The sequence below is a fragment of the Erithacus rubecula genome (genome assembly GCF_903797595.1).
Source record: "Erithacus rubecula genome assembly, chromosome: 1".
NCBI classification, from domain to species: Eukaryota; Metazoa; Chordata; class Aves; order Passeriformes; family Muscicapidae; genus Erithacus; species Erithacus rubecula.
The window spans coordinates 4,531,237-4,552,777 of record NC_136658.1 but is presented as its reverse complement, the minus strand read 5'-3'; the positions used below and the strand labels follow the sequence as shown (position 1 = coordinate 4,552,777).

Sequence of the window (21,541 nt, the reverse complement as noted above, 5' to 3'; positions counted from 1 at the left end):
AAGCAGCAGCAAGATGCTGCCTCTCAAAACTTCTGTGATTCAGTCAGACAGCATCCCTGAAAGACAGACAAAGATCCAGGGAGATTCTTCAGCTACCTGTTCCCTTTTACTGCTAATTAAGGTGTTAGAACTCCTTGTCTGCATACACAATAATTTATTAGTTTGACATGCTACACAGACTATCAGCAGTTGTCACCAAACTACCAAGGCTCTCATTTCAAATGAGAGGACAGGAGCTTTCTGGCATTTGGAAAGGAAAACAGAACAAAACAAAACAAAAAGTGGATGCAGAAGCATTTATGTTACTATTTATTTCAGGCTGGGAGGGAGAAAGTTACAATTATTCCTTCTCAGCACAGTAGTAAGGACAATCATGCAATTCTCCTCCCTGAGGAGGAACAAGCCCATGCACCAGGGGGAACTGACCAGCTGGAAAGCACAGGAAAACACCATTTATACTAAACAAACAAACAAAACCAACACACAACAGTGAGGGCACACTGCACACTGGCACAGGCTGCTGCAAAAGATTGTGAGTCTCCACCCTGGAGGCATTCAAAGTCATCAGGACACGATCCTGAGCAATCTGCAAGGAGCTTGGACCAGATGACCTCCAAAGGTGCCTTCTAATCTCGACTATTCTGGGAAGGACTCTCCAACACGACTGCATTTTCACCACTGCTCTAGACTCAGTTACCTTAGCTCAGCACCAAGCACTTACGCAGAGCAACCTCACTGCCCCAGCTACAGGGAAAAGGTGATAAAAACACCCTCATCCCAGGAGATTCAGCTTAAAAATGTGGTTTCACAATGCAGTTAAGCTGCTCTAGGTACCAGCTGCCACAGCAAAAAAAGCAGTCTTGCTCTCCCACTCACTTTATTCCTGGCACAACACACACACTCCTCTGCCCATGCTTGACCTCTACATGAGCTGAAAAAAGAATGACCCAAGGAAAGAGTTTTCACTAAGAGTGCAGGAGCATCTTTTCCTTAGGGGGACAGGGGGAAACAAACAATTTAATTAGCAGCTGAGATACTGCACCAGCTCAGCCCTACTGTGAGACAGCACCTTCAGCCAGGCAGCAGATGGGTCAGGAGAGGGCAGGAAAGCAGAGCAGGGCAGTGTGACAAGTGCCAAGGTCTCTCTGTGCTGGGAGATGCTGATGGCAGCTCTCTAACACGCCTTCTGCAAAGGCACCAAGTGAACAAGTGCTGCAGGTGCTCGCTGCAGGTTACTCCCCATCACACAGAGTAAAATAAAAGGGCTCCAAGCCACCTCTTTGAGCAAACAACCCTAAGAGCAGGAGACTTAATGAAGCCCAGCTTACTGTACCTTCAGGAGGGAGGCTGGCTCTGAGACTAATGACTGCAAGCTCAAGCTGGAGCTTCTCCTACAGCTGGCACAGTCATTTGGAGGCACTGCTGAGGAAGAAAAGGGTCTCCTTCATCCCCTGCCACTGCCCTCATTCAGCTACCTGCTCTTCACAAGGCTTGCAGGAACTCGTTTATTTCCAAGAGCTCTGCTCCTGTCAAATTTGTGTAAAATTGGCCACAGGGCTCCCAGGTTCTCTGGAAAGGGGTGGCAGAGGCAGCATGATCAGATAAGCCCTCTTTCTCTGAGAACCCAGCCTGAGGAAACACAATGAGAGGCACAGCCTGGGAATCAAAAGCCACAGAGGGAAGAAGCACTAAAAAGAAAAGGGAGAACAAGGCTAAGAAGGGCTTTAAAAAGGCAAGACACGAATCTTGCATTTGGCACAGCAGAAGAGGAGGAACTAATTTGAGAGTTCAGGGGAATCAGCAGACAACAAAAAAACCTGAACGAATTTCAGAGGCAGAGATGGATAGGAAATGCTGCAGCTTACACTCCTTAAGCAGAAAGACCCAGGTGTGTGCACATGCATGCAGGTAAGCACCAGACACTGAGGTTAAATTTTGAATTGAACACAAATACGAGTCTGTAACATCAGCAGAGAGAGGCCACTCCATTTTTAACCTGTGGACAAAATTACAGAGAGGCAGAGACTGTAGGAAGATCCAGAGAGAGTCACAGAATAAACCCCTTGTAGCTACACAAAAACAAACCCTGAAGCTTGTATACAGGGTAGACTCATGTGGTCACAAGAAGAGCTCTGTCAGAGGCAGGAAAAGACAAAGAGAACAGAACTTCGAGGAAATCTCTCCAGGAAGAGAGCAAAACTGGTTAGTGCAAGGTCAGTTACAAAGTCAAGAAAGGTAATACTTGATCACAGCCCAGATGCAGAGCAGTGGGGGGTTTTAAGAAAGCCCTTGTGAAGTAAATCACAGAAACAGACTAAACTGGCAGAGAGCTGGGAGGCAAAACTCCAGACAGAGCATCCCATGGGGCTTGCATAGGACACAGCAGCTGCTGGAGGAGGAGGGGATAAAACAGCTTTGCACTGAAGGAGAGAGGTTATGAGGAGGAAAACAAATGACAGAGGCAAGGGAAAAGGAGTTGGGACCCTTAAGACAAGCAAAAAGGTTAGAAATTCTACCTTTGTGAAAGGTATGGAGAAGGAAAGCAGGACAGAGAAAACCAACAGGTAAAGACACACCATCATTTGTATACCACTTCCCTTCATGAAATTCCTACAGTTTGAGAAGCAAAGCTGAAGGAGGAGAAGGGGCTATCCAAGCTTGGGGGAGTACCACCATCAGCATTCAGTACAGCAACAAATTAAGAGTTTACAAGGGACAAGGCAGAGAGGGAAGAGGCCAAGTTCTGAGATAGGGAGGTCAGTGGTGTGAGAGGACTCATGCCAGTCCCACACCACTACATGACAGCAGGAGCAGAAGCAGCAGATGGGAGAGAGGGCAGAAAAAGTGTCCTGGGGAATGGGGAGAGATGCCACTGCATTGGGGTATAAACAGCTATGGGCAAAAATACTGATAAAAGAAGAGTGGAGGGAAATCCAAATCCAAGGCACACAAAAAAAGCAGAAGCAGGATTGGCAGGGCAGGAGAAAAACAGAAAGACACTGAAGGTGGGAAGCAGAGCTGACTGAAAATCAAGACATGCAAAAGGTTGGCTGGCAAGCCAGGCACCTCATTATGGCATGGGTGATCCAGACACAGGGAGGAATGACTCTGGACAAACAACAGCATCTGCTGAACAAGAGGGGCCCCAGCCCTCAGCACCAAGACAGAGCTACACACCAGAGGTGCAACACAGAAAGGGACATGACCTTAAAGACTGCAAATCTCATTTGATGTATGGAGTGTGGGAAAAGCTGCAAGTTGGATTTTTTGAGGATTACAGAATCAGCTCAACAACACCACACCTCAGGCACCAGTCCAAGTGCCCTTCTGCCTCCCAGAGCAATGTGCCTCAGACACAGGATGAGATGGGGCAGCACAGCCTGAGAGATGCTCCAAAGGCCATACACCCTGACTGCAGCAACAGCAGACTTGTCACTTTGTAGGGCTGCAGGTTTGTCTGACGGTCTGAAAGAAAGCAGAATCCCAGCTTCTAGACACAGAGGATGTGCTTGAGGGTGACTAAACAGCATTTGTTGCTAAACAAAAAAACCTTTCCTAATCAACTGAGGAAAGGAAGGGTGGGGGATGAGGTAAATCTTTGCTGATACACCACTGAGCATCCTCCTGCCTACACTCCCTGATGAGCAGACGCATGCAGAAGTTTTCATCCTCAGCTACTTGCTTAGCAAAGCCTAGTCCCCCTCTGATCAGGGAGTTAAGGAAAGGCTTACACAGCTACTAGGGAGGGAGGGTTTATTTATCTGATTTCAACATGCCCAAGTTATCAGACTCTAGAGGAATTCAATTAATGAGAATAAAACTCTTGTTTGATGCAAGTCTGGAAGGGTGCAGCGGGTTGGTTTTTTTTTTCTGTAAATAGCTGCACCCCAGAGATTTTACACTGATTATAAGCCTTAACAGCAAGTGACTGATGCAAGTTTAACAGATTCAGCAGCTGCACCGAAACACCACACACGCTCCAGATCTGTCAGGGACTGACACAGCTGGAGGAGACCAGCACAAAGACAGGGAGTAGGGAGGGGAAGTGGGACTGCAATCCCAAAGGAGCTACTGAGGCCATCCCCCTCCTCACCTCAGAGCAGCAGCAGCCTGCTGGTGAGGTTGGCACAGGTTCCAGCCACTAGCACAGCTTTTGGAGCACCTGCCTGCAGCAGCTGTGAAACTTCACCTCCCAAGATGAGGGCAAAATTAAACGTCCTGCACAAGGCTTGGGGACACCAGAGGCACTTGGCTGCTCCTGGTCAATGCCCCAAGGCACACAGCAGCCAGCCCCATGCCCAAGCCAGGCTGTCCCTGGCTGTATCCCATGCCCACAGGGCTGGTTGCCACCACAGCATCCCCATGGTCCCTGGTGAGGCAGGAACATGACCCGTGGGCACCATGGCACACACTGCCTTGGATTCTCCATCCATCAGTGGCCAGGCCACTCCTGGTGAAGGCACCGAGCTGTCACCACCTGGGACAGAGCTTCTGCCCCTCCTGGCAGTGACTGTCCCCACTGGCTCTGCCTGGGCCATGCCCATAACAGTGAAGGGACACAAATGGGGTACAACCTGTCTGCCAAGGGCTGGCCCCAACATTTTAAATGTGCCCTGGGCTCAGGCTGGGCTCTGAGAAAGAGGGGGAAAGAAAGAATTCTGAGGGCAATACAGGCTTTGGAGAATTTTAGTCAGATAATCCTCTCCTAAGGTTGGCCAGCTGGCTTTAAAGGGAACAGACGGAGCAACATTACAAATCACTGAACCGATGGGAACCAAACACAGGGCACAAAACTCTTTTCATAGAAATGTTTCTTTTTAAATCCTGCCATGAAGATAAGCACAGCTCCCAACACTGCTCCCAGGCGGTGCTAGTCCTAGGAGATTTACCCAATGTTTATTCAATGCACATTTCTCCAAAACCCACATGGTACATCCAGCCAGGAAACCGAACAAACATCCATAATTTCCTTTGACACCTCCTAGCTTCACTGTTCTGACAAAAGCAACCAGAGCCATCCAGTACCACTGCATGCCAAAAAAACACACAAAAAGAAAGGGAAAAAACCCAAAGAATCCCTGTTTTCTTACTAAACCCCTTCAACACAACAAGAGGGAGGAATCACAGGCTGAACCAGCCAGATTCCATCAGCTGTTTAGGACAGCACCAATAATACCTCCTGGCTGTATACTTGGGAAAGACATGTAGGTGTTTCTATAGTCTACTCACACAGAAACCTCAGGAACTCTCTCCTCTCTTCCCTAAGGGAGATTCAAGACATTTGAGGTTTAACAGCTGCAACAAACAGCGTCCTCTTACCAGAGAAAATATTCAGGAACAAGATAACAAGAGACACGGTTACTGAAACAGGATGAAAACATGGAAAAAGCCTCTGGGGTCTAAGTGCTACCCTAATGACTGCAGACTGCTACTCAGAAAAATCTGAATTCAAGTATACAGCTCTCATCACCACTTGCAGATCAAATAGGGATGGCAAGATGCAAATCTTGCTGCCTGCAAAAGAGGTAATCTAAGGCACCATTTGTGAGCAACCCGCTAGCACTGCCACAGCCCCTGCAAACACAAAGAAATAAAAACTGCAAATGCCCTTGATCTTGCATTCATTCCCCAGTGGATTACTGTGCTGAACCCAAACATCACCACTTCAATGTCTGGAGCAGTTGAGGGCACAGTTATTATTACATATTAAATAGCAAGGGTATATATTCTCTATTCAAATTTGATTGCAGACATGGCAGATGGGTTAGAAAGATGACTTAGAAGGAAAATAATATGAACTATTATCTTTAAAATAGTTTTAAGACCAGTATCTTATTTATTTCACGGCCAAGAGGTAAAGCAATTCTAAAAAGCCAACTCAAAATTAGCAGATATATTTCCCCTTTACTCTAGAAAAGAATGCAGATGCTAAGCCTATTATATAGACAGTGAAGTGTCATCAGAGCAAAGAAGGCAAAAATAGCTAAATTATCTGTAAGATGACTAAGCAAATGGATTTTCAAAAATATGCTTTCAAATACGACACCCTTTTCTTAGGGCTGCATACATCCGTTTAGCTTTGTTAATTTCTCAGTTTTTTTCTTTTGATAATTTATTTTTAGCCTCCCACTAGCATACTTCCCCAGAAGCCTCACTTCACCCTACCCACACTCAAGATTCGCATCCACATATGGAGGATGATTTAGAAAACGATGCTGATCACCCCAGTAACTATGGAGAATCTCTACTGCAGCACCTTTAACAGCACAGACATGCATTTCTTTGACATCTGTCCATCCCCTGGAAAGCTGAACAGTCTTTCACCCTCATTTCTACACCCTCTTCATCATCCCCACCCACCTCAGGGGTCTTCACAGCTCCACTGGTACCTCCAGGACTGATGAACCCTCCTTTTCCATGTGACCCTTGTTCCCATCACTTTTGCAGGTAAGAAACAACCCATGTCTTTCCCAGGCCACCACCAGTGAGGAGGAGGAGGCTGCATGATGCCACCTGAGGAACAGCCCTGGTTGAAGGAATGGGAGCAGCAGAGCCAGGAGCCCCATTCCCCAGCACATCTCTTGACCACATGAGCTGCCAGCAGCCAGATTTAGAGGCTGCTGGCATCAGTTGTGCTCATGCTCCTCTGCACATCTCCCTCTTCCACCAACACCCAGATATCTCTGTAAGGAAAATTACCCTTTCCTCAGATTACATCTCTTTAGGGACTTAGCTGGCACCCACACAACTGCAGCCTCTGGTAATCTACATTTCTGAGGTAACAGCAGCAGTTTGTGCTTGGCCAAGCCTCCCACTGAGTCATTTTTCTGCCATGCCAAACCCTGCATATGGCTCCCCTCTGACACTTCCCCATAGAGGGATGGGTACCCTAAAGAGGGTGATGAAATATTGGAAATGGGCTGCCACTGGCCACAGCACCCAGTGCCATGGTGGTGTTCAGTCACAGGTTGGACTCGATGACCTCAGAGGGCTTTTCCAGCCTAATTGATTCTGTGATTCTGAGGCAGCTCCTGCTGCCTGCCCTGTCTGCTGCCAGGAACCCCCAGGAGCCAAGCACAAAGCTCTGGGATCCCCTTCCCAGCAAGTGAACTTCCAAGGCTCAAACCCATTTCACTGAGATCATTAGGATGCTTTTAGTAATGTATCCCAGTGGATCTGCTAGAGCAGCTATCAGGCATTTGACACACAGAAAATCCTTCCTCACATTCACCTCCCTACACCCTACCCCAAAACAAGTCAGCCTAAAAAAACCAAGGGGATCTAGATGAGAGCCAGAAGAGTGACAACAGTTTAACAGGGGCAGGCTTGGGAGGAGAGGTGACAGACCTCTGTGAGATCAGCCCCTCACCTCCCCTACATTACCCCACGCTGCTCAGGGCAGTCTCAGATAGCTTTTCCCACTGCTCCAGGAGGAAACAAACCTCCTTCCCACCACACACTGGCAGCCACATTCTTCCCTGCAAAGACTGAAAGAAAAAAAACAATCAGCCCAAACACCAGAGCCAGGCACAGATCAGAATAACCACTGAGTAAATGCTGCCTTTCCTCTGCTTGGCAGGGTAGCATCTGCAGAGGGACCCTGCAGGCACAACTGGACAATTCAAGAGGAGTGGATGAGGTGTTAAGAGCAGCAGAAAATAAGAAAAAAAATCTAGACATCTCATGCAAGACTAATACATATAAAAGAACCAAGATAAGGTCGCTCTATGTTCCAATGATGATGGCAGTATCTGAGATATCAGCTCACACGTAAGCAAGGGGAAGAGATGGCATAAAAAAACCACGTGAGATGAGAAGAGCATGTTTTGATATCTAAATATGAAGATGAGCAGGTAGATTTACACGTTCCTTGTAGCCCTTTGGACTCGGGACAACTTTTGCCCCTCTGCTGTACAGGTATCTGAGGATGGACTCTGAGTCCTACACTCAGGATCACCTGAAGCTGATCTTGTTCAAGTCCAACTCATTTACAGCAGAAAGGAGTAAGTGCTTGCTTGACTTCAAACATTTGGCAGCTACACACTCTAGATTAGATTTCACTGCCAACCAGCTCATTGCATGGGACTGATTAGACTTAACAGCTCCTAAGGTGCCAGTGACCCATAGATAAACTGTGCTGCTGTAACACTGATGGCTGGGATGAATCACAGCAGCTCCACATTACAGGCACATGGGCTGTGCCCCACCAGCCTAATGGAGCAGCAAAGAATGCTCTCATTCATGGAGGATAAGCAAGAGAGCTTGTGCAGGTAAACAACACCATAGAGCTCAAAGTGAAAATCAATTTTCTTCTTTTTCTAACACCAAGAGTGAAATCAATCAGGCCGTAACAATCTCTCCCATGCCACGTTTTCTTCCGTGCATAAGAAAAAAAGCAGCCTGTTTGCTTACAGACAGCAAGCAAGACCTCAGCCCTAACACTGCATACTCCTCCCCAAAAGATCCCATGACACCTTTTAAGCCACTCTTTCTACTTCAAGAACAGAGACAGAGCGACTTGCCTACAATTATACCACAAGTCAGAAGAAAGCACTGGAATTTGCACGCTGTGACTCCTGCTGTAGGTGCCAGATAACGCTGCTGCAGGCATAAAGGTCAAAGCCTTCAGCAGGAGCTCTCCAGATATTGTCTGCAGGCCACAAGCAGGCAGCAGAAAGCTGGGAGATGGCACAATGCCAGCCCAGCTTCTCTTGGTATCCATGTCCTTCACTGGAAAGAGCCTGAGCACCTGGCAGGGTGGTTCAGCACTCATCCCCCACAAGCCAGAGCAAACATCCCTCCTCTGTAATGGGATTAGACAGCAGAGCAGGAAAAAGGGATTGGGGAACCTCCAGGAGAGGAAAGCAAAGCTTGACAGTGTATTCAGGAGGGTGGAAGCAGCTGAGGGCCAAGGACTGTATGAGAGGGGAAGCAGAGAAAGCATTGAGTCAGGGGGATGAGATGAGATGAGATGATGGGGTGAGAGGGGGCAGAGCACTCTGAAAGCACACCGGAGATAAACCATTCAGATAATTGCTCAGAACTGAAAAAATATTAGTAAGTACTATAATTACCTCGAATGAATTTACAAAGCTGTAAGAAGAAATAAGACTAGAAGAAAGGCTGGCACACAGATGCTTCTTGGGAAGCTCCTATTTCAAGCTATCAAGAGGGAACCAACAAGGCCTGACACCCAGGTTGGTAATTTCAGCTTGGCAGACAGCCAGAGCTCTTTGGCTGGATCCTAGGTACTGGGTAACTTGAGTTAATAAGTGCCAGATTCCAACAGTATGACTTTCCACTGAGTTTCTGGATGACTTCTGGCAACAAACAACTGCCTTCCCATACTCACACTCAAGGTCCAACTTCCCTTCAGAGAAATTTGGAGGAACCTGGGTAGATTCCTGTGTTCATGGTGCTGATGCTGAATGGAGATAAAATGATCAATCCAAGATGAAAAAAGCCCAATTTATTTAAGCAGCCAAATCTTAATAACCTTGCTGTCATGAGAGATCAGAACCCTTCTTTCCCACAGAAACAACCAAAAAATTCTGCTATTTTGGGGCTCAGTATCTCATCTTCAAACCTCCATTTCTCTAAAAGTTTCAGAAACCACCCATTTCACAGCAGCCTGGGTCAGTGCTGAGCTCCTCTCGAACACAGAACAGACATTTAGTGCTACCAAGTCTGCTGAGAAACAGATCTACCTCTCCTCCTTCTCCCATCTCCTTCTGACAAGCTTATCAACTTCCACATAAAGCCCAAAAGCCATAAAAGTGACAGTGGGCCTGAGGCAGGCACATCAGGAATGCAATGTGGGAGGAACAAAAAAAAAACACCCCAAAAATCCCCATCATTGCCTGTAATTTCCCCTGTAATCACAATGACTCTAGAAGGGAGCATATCTGCTGGGAAGCAAAACTATCAGCTTCTGTGATAGTTATCATAGCAGATGACAGCAATTCCAGACTCATGCCACCAGTTAAAAACCCCCCAAAAATTTAGCAGTGGTACAAAAATCACCTCCAAACACATCATGAGCTGTTTTGCAAGGGGCAGAAAAAAAACATGCAAAGCAAAGCAAACAAGTGGCATTAGTGAAATGCTTGACAGTGCTAATGGCTGTGCAGCTGGCCCAGATGCTGCTCTGGATCTCAACTGAGACAGTTTTGTCACCAGAAACTGGGCTGGAATCTCCTCATTCCTGCACTTCAGCAGCAATCTCATCCCCTCCTGACCAGCAAAGTCTGAAGTCTGCCAAAATCAGAAGAGACAGGAGAAGTGCTAGATGATTTTTTAAGTCCCAGGTGGAATCAATATCTTGTTTGGAAAGAAGTCAGCTAAGAGCAGTGGTGAGTACACTGCTCAGGAATAAAACAAATACAGACAGATCCTCACTATCTGAGTTTCTTTTATCCTCAGGAGTCTTTGACACTTGAAAAGTGATGGGCAAACTGTAAGGTCTGGATTTTGGCAAGATCCATCCTTCAAAGCCTGCTCTCCTCTGTCTTACCAGCTGGGTTCTTCACCTTCCTTCTCCCCTAATGCCTTCCCTTGACTCATCCTTTTTACAGCCTGGAGAAGAGGAGGCTCCAGGGAAGCATCACTGCAGCCTTTCAGTGCCCAAAAGGGGCTTATAAAAAAGATGGAGAACAACTTTATAGACGGCCAGATAGTGATAGGACAAAGGGGAACAGTTTTAAATGAAAAAAAGAGGGGAGATTTAGATTAGACGCTAGGAGGAAATTCTTTACTCAGAGGGTGCTGAGGCACTGGAACAAGCTGCCTAGAGAAGCAGTGGATGCCCTGGAAGTGCTCAAGACCAGGCAGGATGGGCCCTGAGCAGCCTGGTGTAGTGGATGGCATCCCCACCCATGGCAGGGAGGGGGTGTGGAACTAGATGATCTTTTAGGTCCCTTCCAACCCAAAATATTCCATCAGTCTGTGATCCTTTTCCCACTCCTCCACTTTACAGTGCACCACCCTTTCCCTCCCTGTGGATCATTGCCCAGTAAGAGCTGGAAATGGACCTAGAAACACCAATGAACCAGCAGCACAGGAGTAAAATCAGGAATGAGGAGCCACAGGAGGGCTCAGGCAGCAGTTTCAGCCAGAACCTACAGATTAAACACTCAGCAGGACAGAGCAGGCAGCCTCTGTCAGGGGCTGGTAACACTGAAGACACTGTCTGGATCACACACTGGAGGGATGAGTAACTGCTCACACATCCTTGGCCCCACAGTAAGGAGGCCCTGGGACATGGAGCCTGCACACCCCAGCAAAGTGGGGAACCCAGCCAGGTGAACTTGCCATGCCCTCCAGCCCCCTGCCTCCACAGCATGCCCCTTCCCGTGGCATCCCATAAACATCAGGCTGGAACACCTCCTTTCAGGAGCATCCCTGCTTTTTGGCATTTGTTGAAGCACTGTGCAGCAATGGTACAATTCCTAAGTGTCAAAGCCTTTCCTTTTCCAAGAAAGGCTTCCCATCACTTAGCTGAGATGGTCTGTTTTCGTGCTCGTGTCCAATTACTTACTGAAATGTGACTTTAGCAACAGGCAGAAAGACAAGACTTCCTCTTGTCTCATTGCCACTTGCTAATTAAATCTAACAAGACAAACCTTACTGACTTACATTGTTTGAAACATGCTCCTGACAGAGACAGGGTGAGCAACAGGTTGGAGCTGGACATGACACAGATGTACAGAGACAGCCCAGACCCACCAAAGGCAGCTGCAGACTCCATTTCTTTGCCTTGCAATGTGATCAAACCCAGCTCTGGCAGGAAAGGCTCCATTTTAGCCTCACCATGGCTGATAAGAAACAGATGCTCAACGTTTCCTAATAGTCTAACACAGAGAAGTATTCCTTAAGAAGATTTTATACAACTACCAAAGAAATATCAATATATAAATGGAGTCAAAACCCATTTAGCAGGTTATCATTAAGAAGTATTTAGGAACTTCAAAGCCAGAGGCAAATCACAATACAGCAGTTTTCCAGACACTGGCTGGAGGGCCTAAACGCCCTCGATACCAGGAGACAAGTCAAATCATGAGATGAGGAACCCTAGCAACAATAAGAAAACCCTATTGTGCTCAAAAATCTTTCCCTTCCTTTCAGGTGATTTTCCTGGGCAAGGATTCCTGCAGCAATCCTGCAGACTGCTGACTATCAGACAGCAAAGAGCACTCTTTCAGGTTACAGCACTTTGATTCACCCAAGGTAAACCAATGAAAACACCTCTGGCTTCAAACTAGACTATATAACCTTTAAATCAATGACAGAAAAACCATGAGCAGTTTTGTATGGATGAGAAAGAAACCAAGAAAGACCAAAAGAAAAAAAACTTCTATTTTTTTTTTTTTTTCAAAAAAGACAATTTCCTAGTCAAAAAAAAAACATCTAAACAAGCCTTCCAACAACAAAGCAATGTTCTCCTAATGACCCTCTCTCTCCCACCTCCTTCCCTGTGGTCAGCAGTGCTGTTTATTTTGCCTTTCACTTTATATAATGGGTCTGGTAGAAGTGTTCTAAGTACACATTCGATTTGCAATAAAAACTGCTTTAATAAAGACATCTAACTTGACGGAAGGTCAACTAAAAGACAACAATTCGCATAAACCAAAACCTCCTGTGTAAATAAACAGGATCTGCAGGAGCCTCAGGATGTCAGACAGTCTGGCCAAGAAGGCAGGGAGGGAGTCTGCCCATGAAGAATTACACTTGGGGACGTGCAGGAGAGGAGCCTGCCAGCCCAGCTCCGATGGCTTAGGGACAGGCAGAGAGCCACCTCAAGCACACACAGAAAGCAGGCAATGGCCATGTGTAGAGCATGCTCCCCAGATAAAGCAGAGTCACAGCACACTCAGGAACAGCCCAGGTCCAGCACTGTGATCCCAAGGCAGCAAGCACAGGCTGGAGGGCAGCGGAATTGGCTGGAAAAGCGAAGCTGGAGGCGCAGGACTCGGGGCAGACGCAGATGGAGAAAGCACAGCCTTGGCCACTGCTGCTAACAGTGCATGGAGGAGCAGATGAGGCGCCAGCAACACTGTGGTAAACAAAAACAGCCCCAAAGCCCTGTCTGCAAACACCCACTAGGCTGTCTGCTCCAGATGTTCCCCTCCAGCCAAGCAATCCTCACTCTACTGCACCTAAGCCTGAGTGTGTCAGCCTAAGCTGAGCATCAGCAGAAGAGCAGGAGGGTGCAGGAGCAGCACTCTGGAGCAGCAGCCAGCTGCACACTGCTGCTTCCCAGCCAGCATCCCTTCCCCTCCAGGAGACAGCCCAGGAAGAGCATCCCTTCATTCTCCAAGAGTCACCTCGGGACGGGTATTCCACTCCAAAGAGCCATTTACAAGCGAGCTGCAGTCTGGAGACCTTACACATGCTCTGCTCCCCTCTAGGAATCACAAATAAATCACCAATTACTATGCATGAATAGAGAGAGGAAGAGGGTAATGAGTCTATGTACATATATACATATGCAATGTTTGAACACAAAGAGCCGTAAATTGCATTCACAGGTGGTATTCTGGAGACTGCAAGAGACTCAAAAGCAGAACTATTCATAAACCAGTCGCTGACATGAATGAGTTCAGCGTTCCCCAGAAGCCTATTGTGTTTCCTATATATTACACTATAAATATGAGGAGTATCAGACTTTGCATCCCTGGAAAAAAAAAAAAAGGGAGGTAAATCTTGCGACTACACATAGGATTAGCACTGGCTGGCACAAGTATTAATGGTCTCATTGCTGCACGAGGATTATTTACAGCACTTGCTCTATTTTCCCATTTTGTACTTGTTGTGATGAAGTGCCACTTGTTTAAAGAACCCTGTAACAAACACCGCAGCGAGAAGGGGGAAAAAACAGCAGAAATCTACAAATGTTACACCCACATGCCAGATGTGGGTTTTCAGACCCTGGTTTCACAGTTACTTGGATTCTGGTAGGTAGTTAATGCTTGATATATTATACTAAATCATCCACCATCTCTTTCCATAACTACAGTTCCTCCTTCAGTGATTTTAATGAGTTTGCAAAAGGGGAAGGTAAGAACGAGTTGCATTTCTTTTTCTGCCTACTTGACCCAGAGTATCTTATCCCTATATTTTAGCCTAAATGTTACTTGTTTAGAAAGCATGTCCTTTTCTAGATAGTCACATTAACATTACAAAACATGCATTTTTATTCGACTAAGTCAAATATGTCTCAGTTTTTACAAGGGGCAACCTAAAGCACTTCTGTGTGACTTGTGGCTTTGAGGCACTGTCACACATCCCCAGCTTTATTAAAACTGGCAGCTGGGCAAACACCGACCAGCAAGCTAAAGAAGTCCAGGTGAAAAGAAAGAGAAGCAACTCCAGGCACACACGTGGTACCCTTAAAAACAGTCTCATGTCCAGAACAGGGAGGCCAGCACGATGCTTTTACGAACTAGACACATCCACGGGCGATCCTCCGAAGCGACAGATGACAGCTTGCAGCTCGTCCATCCCCCGGGGGAGGACCAAGGTGGGTAGAGCCAGTTTTAGGTCAAACACAGAAAGGGAATTCCTGCAAGCAGGGGGTCGGGATGGCAGCGGGCAGGGCTCAGGGTGAGCACCAGAATGGGTGTGGAGCGCAGGGCTGGCGGGTCCCAGCAGAGGGATGCCCTAGGAAGGAGGAGGGATGCCCTCGGCCGGAGCAGCTAGGAGGAGGGATGCCCTGGGATGGAGGAGGGATGCCCCGGCCAGGAGGAGGGATGCCCTGGGATGGAGAAGGGACGCCCCGGCCAGGAGGAGGGATGCCCTCGGCCGGAGCAGCTAGGAGGAGGGATGCCTGGGATGGAGGAGGGATGCCCTGGGATGGAGGAGGGATGCCCCGGCCAGGAGGAGGGATGCCCTGGGATGGAGAAGGGACGCCCCGGCCAGGAGGAGGGATGCCCCGGCCAGGAGGAGGGATGCCCTCTGCCGCTGCTCCGCCGCAGCAGCTGGGCGTGCTCCGGAGGGAGCGCTCACCGACCCACAGAGCCGAGCGCTCCATATTAGGAATCCCTAATCCAGAATGGTGCTATTGTTCTTCAACAGCAGAGACGGAGCGTGCGAAGCCAAGGCAGCAAGCGCTGTGCCCTTCGCCTACACCCATCTTGCGGGCTACGCCACCCTCCCCGCACTCCCGGAGCAAAGGCACCCTGGATAAACTTAGCTCGGAGATGGCTTTTTTTCCAAGGAACCCAGCTAGTGGTTAGGGGAAGTTTGAACCGTCTCCAAAACCATTTCAAAGAGTTTGCTCTGTCTCTTTGCTAAAGACAGGCAGAGCACATTAACCCCCCCCCCTCAAAATTACAGACATGGAAGCATGACTGCAATTCTAGTAGAGATCTTGTTTCCAAATTGGCAGAGCAGGTACGTGTGTAACAATTCTCAAGACAGCAAAATTGCCAGCCCCGCCGCTTCTTCCCTCAACAGTATTAATGCCAGCAGAAAATCACAGCAATGAAAAGGCAAATCAAAACAAGCTCCGAGGTTGCTCTGCACATACTCAGGCAGAACGGAGCGTGAGGGTGCCGCGCTGTATTCTCCACAAATGCTCCTATCAACTCATCAGTACTTAAGCCTCGCACATTGGTTCTGCAGCAAAAAGCGTAGAGGCGTTTCAACTGTCTCGTATTCTGCTTTTCCCGAATTTGTAGGAAGGAATCTGGCATTCCCACAGCATCTCTCACCCAGCCCTGGGATCCCAAAGGACTTTAGAGAACTGCACACACTCACCCCTGGGGCAGGCACTTGCGGGACGGGACAAAACCACGCGTTTAACGGTTCACGGGGTACAAAACGCCGGCACGGAGAAGGGACAGCAGCAGGACTTTGAGAGGCAGCACAAAGCAATCAAACTGCATTTCACGGCAGCAGGGACTGCCTTCCCTTTACATTTCAACGCGCTCTTCGAGAGCCAAGCAGAGCACTTTGTTTCTGCAGCCTACCTTACCCCAGGCATTTTCATTGTGCAAGCTCAGCACAGAGCCGTGTAACTCCCTACCCTTACGGTTCCCCTCCGAGACACCCCCGAGCCCAGCAGCAGCCCCTGCACGGCCGCTCGCCTTCCCAAGTTGCGGCCGGAGCCCGCCCGGAGCGGAGCTGCTCCCGAGGCACGGCGAGGAACGGCCAGCGGCTGGAGACGAAACCCTGGTTTATTTCATACATATATACACACATGTTTACGGTGGGTTTATTTCCGCCACTCCTCCCTCCGCGCACACCAGCAGCGCGGGCAGTGACAACTCCTGCGGACGGCACTGACAAGGGGTGACCCTCCCGCTCGCCCTGCGCCCACCGGGGGTCCCGTCCCGTCCCGTCCCACCGGGGCACCCCCGCGCTGTCCCGCCCCTCCCCGCCGGCGCCGGGCACTCACCGAGGAGCAGCAGGGAGGCGAGCTGCGGCCGCAGGGTCCGCATGGCTGCCGGGGCGCGGGGCGGCGGCCGCCCTTACCGCCCTTAGCTCCCGCCGCGGGGCGCCGCGGGGCGCCGGCTGCCGGGGCAGGCGTCGCGCCGGGCCCGGCGGCACAAAGGGAAGGCGGCGGGGCCGGCACGGGGAGGCGCCAAGGCAGGCGGGGGCATCGCCCCCGCAGCGGGGCGGCCGCCGCGCCTCCCCTCCGCGCCCACGGCTACCGAGAGCGAGGAAAAAACGTCTCCGGAAAAAAATATTTTAAAAAATAAAAATTAAAAAAAAAAAAAAAAAGAGCACGGGGAAGGTGCGGGAGGAGGAGGCGGGAGCGACAACAAAAAGACCCCACCCCGGAAAGTTACAAAAAATCAGCGGGGCGCCGCGCTCCCCGGCTCGCTCCGGCCCGCCGCCCTCACCTGCCCGCCCGCCCGTTCAGCGCTGCCGCCGCCGCCGCGGGCTGCCCGGCGCTTCCTCCGCGCCGCCTGAGCCCGCCCCCGGCCCGCCCCGGCCCGGCCCGGCCCGCCCGCTCCCACCGGCTCTGCCCAGCCCCGGCTCCAGCCCGGCACTGCCCGCCCGCTCCCACCGGCTCTGCCCAGCCCCGGCTCCAGCCCGGCACTGCCCGCCCGCTCCCACCGGCTCTGCCCAGCCCCGGCTCCAGCCCGGCACTGCCCGCCCGCTCCCACCGGCTCTGCCCAGCCCCGGCTCCAGCCCGGCACTGCCCGCCCGCTCCCACCGGCTCTGCCCAGCCCCAGCCCGCCCGCTCCCCTCGGCCCTGCCCGCCCCTCACGGGCCGCGGCGGCCCCCGGCGAGCGGCGCTGGTGGGACGGCGCAGCGGAGCGCGGTGGATTTGGGAAGGTTACGGTGTGAGGGAGCTGCAGGGATAAACCGCGATCCTTTGTTTTGGGTCGGGGCAAAGAGAGTCAGAGAGTCCGGGAGTCCTCCCTCGTTGCCGCTCGGAAAGCCGGCGTCTTGGGACACGGTCATAAATGCACTTTTTTGTTCCGTGCGAACCAGAAATAACAGCCCGGCTTTCCCAGTTTCGTGGCCGTCCCGCTGCGATGCGCTGTTGCCGAGACCCGAGTCCAGGGCTTGTGTTAATTAATGCCAGGTTGCCAGATGTGAGCCCTCCGCACTGCTGCTCTTGGGATGCTCCCCAGCCCATCAACACCACAGTGTGTCAATGGCAGAAGTGCCTTAAAGTACATCCAGGAAACCCTAAAATACATTAATATGGCAACACTAGGGACTGGGGCTGAGGTTGTTTGTAAATAAAACGAGATGAGAAAGCCCTTCTCAAGGGTGCAGACGTTCAAATTTCCTTCCAAATTAAACTCCTAGTTGCTTGTTTGCTTAAATAAATAAGAAAGTGACATCAATAGCAGAATGAGGTACTATCCTAGTGCTCCCATCCTACAAGGATCCTCTACAGGAGACCCTTCTGCCTACGTACAGAGTGTCCCTAGTGATGCAAATGTAGGAACCCAACCCTATTATGCCACAGAAAGGCAGAAAGCAGCACAAACCCAAACTGTCTAATAAAAGATGCCAAGTCCTTATTCGCTGTACCCAGCAGAAGTCAGAAGCTGTCTGGATTACCATATGGACTTGCTTCCCAACGTGGCTGTCGTGGCAGATGCGTTGGTAGCCAGCTCCTAGTGACCCAGCAAATTCTGTTTCTGCAGGCTAATAATGTTAAGCGTGCCGTTTTCAGAGTGGGAGGTTTAATTTGAAGCTTTGCCACCCTCTCTGAGCAAAGAACAGAATAACCAGAGATCTGGGAGAGAAAGGGTTAGTGTTGTACTTGCACTGAAAATGAAGCTCACGCTTTGGTCCTTAAGCTTTAATTGCATCAAGACTGCCTTCAAGTGAGACTTGGAAAAGGAACAGAGGTGTTAATAAGAGTTCATAGAAAATACCAGTCTATTTGGCTTTTCTCTTAGGTGATTCGAGGCCTGAAATGTCATCCACTGTAATATTGCTCAGCTTACCCAATATTTGTCACATTTGTCCTGTTATAAATCCTCATGGACAAGTCTGTGAGCATTCAGAGCAAGAACTGTGGAGCTGCTTTCAAGCAGATGTCCAACATCTTTAAATTGGTGCAAGCTAAAGATCATTTACTCTTTTGCTTCAAAAGATGTATAACTAGAGAAATAAATAATAGCAAAAGAAAAAAAGGCAAATTAGACAATATAAGGCACAGGCAGGATAAACTCAATAAAAAAGGAATATTAAAGCTTTGTGATACACAAGATGGTTTTTCTAGATGGCAAGGGATATAGACCTCAGATTCATGACATTCCTATGCGGACACATTATTTCCTTCTGATGAAGAGACAGAGATGAAAACACTGGCATGAATCAGGTGAGCTCCTGGGACAGGTCAGGGACAAGCCTGGTGTCTTGGCTCTGAATACATTGCTTTTGCCAGTGGAGCTGTTGGAAGATAATTCAAGATGAATTTATGTGAATTCTTGCTATTTTCCAGGCACTATGTGACTTTATAGCATACAAGCCTAACAGGAACATAAAAATGCCCTGTGAAAATGTTATCAGAGACTCACTAAACTCCCATCCTCTTCTCAGAGCTCTTGCAGAGTATTGCATTAATGCATAGTAACAATAAAAATATAAAAAGACCATGGAAATGACATTATAGCATTATAAGATTAATCCAATTCCAGTCAAATTAGATTATAATAAGAACTGTGTGTGCTGAAGACTATTAATGGGAACCTGTGTTTCGAGAGCTTCATCACCTTTGCGCGTGTTCTCCTCCCTGACCCCAATAATAAAAATAGCTCGGCGTTCACCAGAGCGCCCTTCTCCAGAGGACTTCACAAACACCCTCTGGTCTTTTGGGGAAAACATTGGCCTCACTTCTGCATCAGTGGAGAAACTGAGGCTGGGGCAGGACAGCTTTCCCTAGCCCAGGGAGGCAGGATTGGCTCAGGCTCACGTGGTGGGGCTCTGACTCCCTGCGGACGTCTGCCTGTCCGTGTGGTTTACTCACGCGGCTGAATGGAAACCAGCACCACAGTCACCTCAAAGACAAAACCCTTTCAAGCACAAGGTTACTGTGAAGCAGCTTTCCAGGAAGGCAGATCTGGGCTGCCTTGTTCTCCCAGCACAAGTGAGTCATTCAGCAGTGCCATCCTCAGCAGCAGCAGGTTTTGGCCGGGCCATGCGGCTGCTCTTTGGCAGCGGGGCAGCTGTGAGAGCTGGAGGCAGACAGGCGTGACTCAAGCCGTGCTGATGATACACTCATTAGGTCACAACCCACACTGCCTCTTTCTTGGTGCTCCAGCACTGCCAGCAGTGTGCTGGGACTTGCTTCCCATGGCTCACCTTGGCAGGCAGGGCTTGAGGGAGAAGGGGAATGATCCCATATGGAGCCATTTGCTGGGCTGCTGTGCTCACACCAAGTCACAGGCACTTCCCATGTTCCTGCCTTTTCTAGCAGAAACACAACCAAGGGGTGCCTGAGTGAGAGGCGAGGCTGGGTGGCTGCTCTGCAGCCCAGGGCCATCAGGGTAGATGCATCCCAAATCTCTGGCTTGCCAGAGGCTGCTGTAACACAACAACTGCGACTGAGAGCTGCCTCCTTCACCCGAGGGAAGCAGAGTTACATCATCATCCAGCCTCTGAACATGCTGCCTGCCCAATGTGCACAGGCTTCCCATGGCCCACAGATGAACAGTGAAGTTAAACTATTGTCTAGCCCTCAGAGAAAAGAGATTTGGCAGAAATGCAACTTATGTACGTTATGAAATAAGAATGCTGGTCCTTTTTCAGCACAAAACACTGCACACCCTCAAGTTTGGACTCAGGGGGATTTACCCTGCTCCTCTGATTAGAAGGTAGGAGAGGGAATAAGGCACAGCACAGTTTTGCAATTAGATTTTAGAGCAGGCAGTAACCTGGCTGCTAATGGTAACAAACTATAGCAAAAAGGAAGACTGGACTCAACAGAGCAAGGCAAGCCCCTGTCTTATTTTCAGCAAGGCAGGAGACTCCTAAGTGTTCCATAAATCAGGAGAAATTATTTCCTTCCTGTATAGGAGGGAAAGACATCACGGGGGAGAAGAGGAGGGGGAGATTTAACTGCAGTTGCAGGAGTGACTCTCTCCTAAGGGCCATGACTTGGGATAGAGCTGGAGAGCAGAAAATACTGTATGGCTCAAAGACAAGGGGTTTTATCCACATCCCAACTCCTCTCAGAGGCCACCTGAGCATTTCACATTGAGCAGAGTCAAACCATCCAGAAACAGAAAGCACTTTAAAAAAAATGATCCTGTGTGATTTGCCCAAGATCACGCAACACAATCCACAGAAGTCAGGGTCTTAAGCCTGAAGATGTGCTTAGGGGAACATCTCAATCAGGTCAAAGCTCCTCTGCCACATTGTGAAAGGGAGAGGAGATACACCTAGAGCTCTGGTCTGATATGGGGAGGAAAAGCCTTTTATTTTGACAGAATCATTGCCTAAAACATTTTCTCCATACCTTATTTACACTGTGAAGTTTTGAACATCAGTTTCACCCAGAGGAAAAAGAAGATATTTATATTTAATGACCAACATTTAAGCTCCTTTAAAATGAGCTGAGAGGTTGCAGTTGGAACAGAAAGAAAACCCTAACTGCCCTGGCACAAAGCAGCACTGCTGCCATTGCAGGGAAGCTGGCATCTAATGAGACTGAGGTTTTGGGTTTAACTCAGCCCAGATTGCACCCTAGGACCTGTATGCCAAACTGTGTATGGCATCAAGGCAGTTCCCAGGGATTTGAAGGAATTCCCATTTGTATGCCCTGGGAAGATGGATGAGGAGAAGGAGAAGGAGACAGAATGAGAAAAAAACCCAAAAACCCTGTGTAAAGATAGATCGACACATTTCCAGATTTTCAGGACATCTGTCAGCAAGCCCCAGAGTGTATGGCAGCTAATCCCTTTGCAGATTTTCTTTTAACTATTGCTTGACAGAGGAGTATGCCAATTTTTTTCATAAATGTACCGATGTCTGATGTTGCACTCAGCCTGAGGTTATGATCTATCTGCAAGGAAAAACATTATACTACCACCTTGGGAAATAACATTAGGGAAACATCTCTCTGAGA

General features: G+C 49.1%; 1 protein-coding gene across 3 annotated transcripts in view; it reads right to left on the bottom strand.

Annotated features, from left to right (window-relative positions):
* Positions 1-21,541, bottom strand: part of IGSF3 (immunoglobulin superfamily member 3) — a 202,426-nt gene that overhangs the window by 74,850 nt on the left and 106,035 nt on the right. Inside the window, exon 1 of one of the 3 annotated variants that reach the window (XM_079308510.1) lies at positions 16,397-16,833. The exons of the other annotated variants lie outside the window; for them this stretch is intronic. Within the exon in view, the coding sequence (XP_079164636.1) occupies positions 16,397-16,439 (43 nt within the window). The 5' untranslated portion in view covers positions 16,440-16,833. Of the gene's footprint in view, positions 1-16,396; positions 16,834-21,541 lie in introns of those variants that run through there. 3 annotated transcript variants of the gene reach the window in all.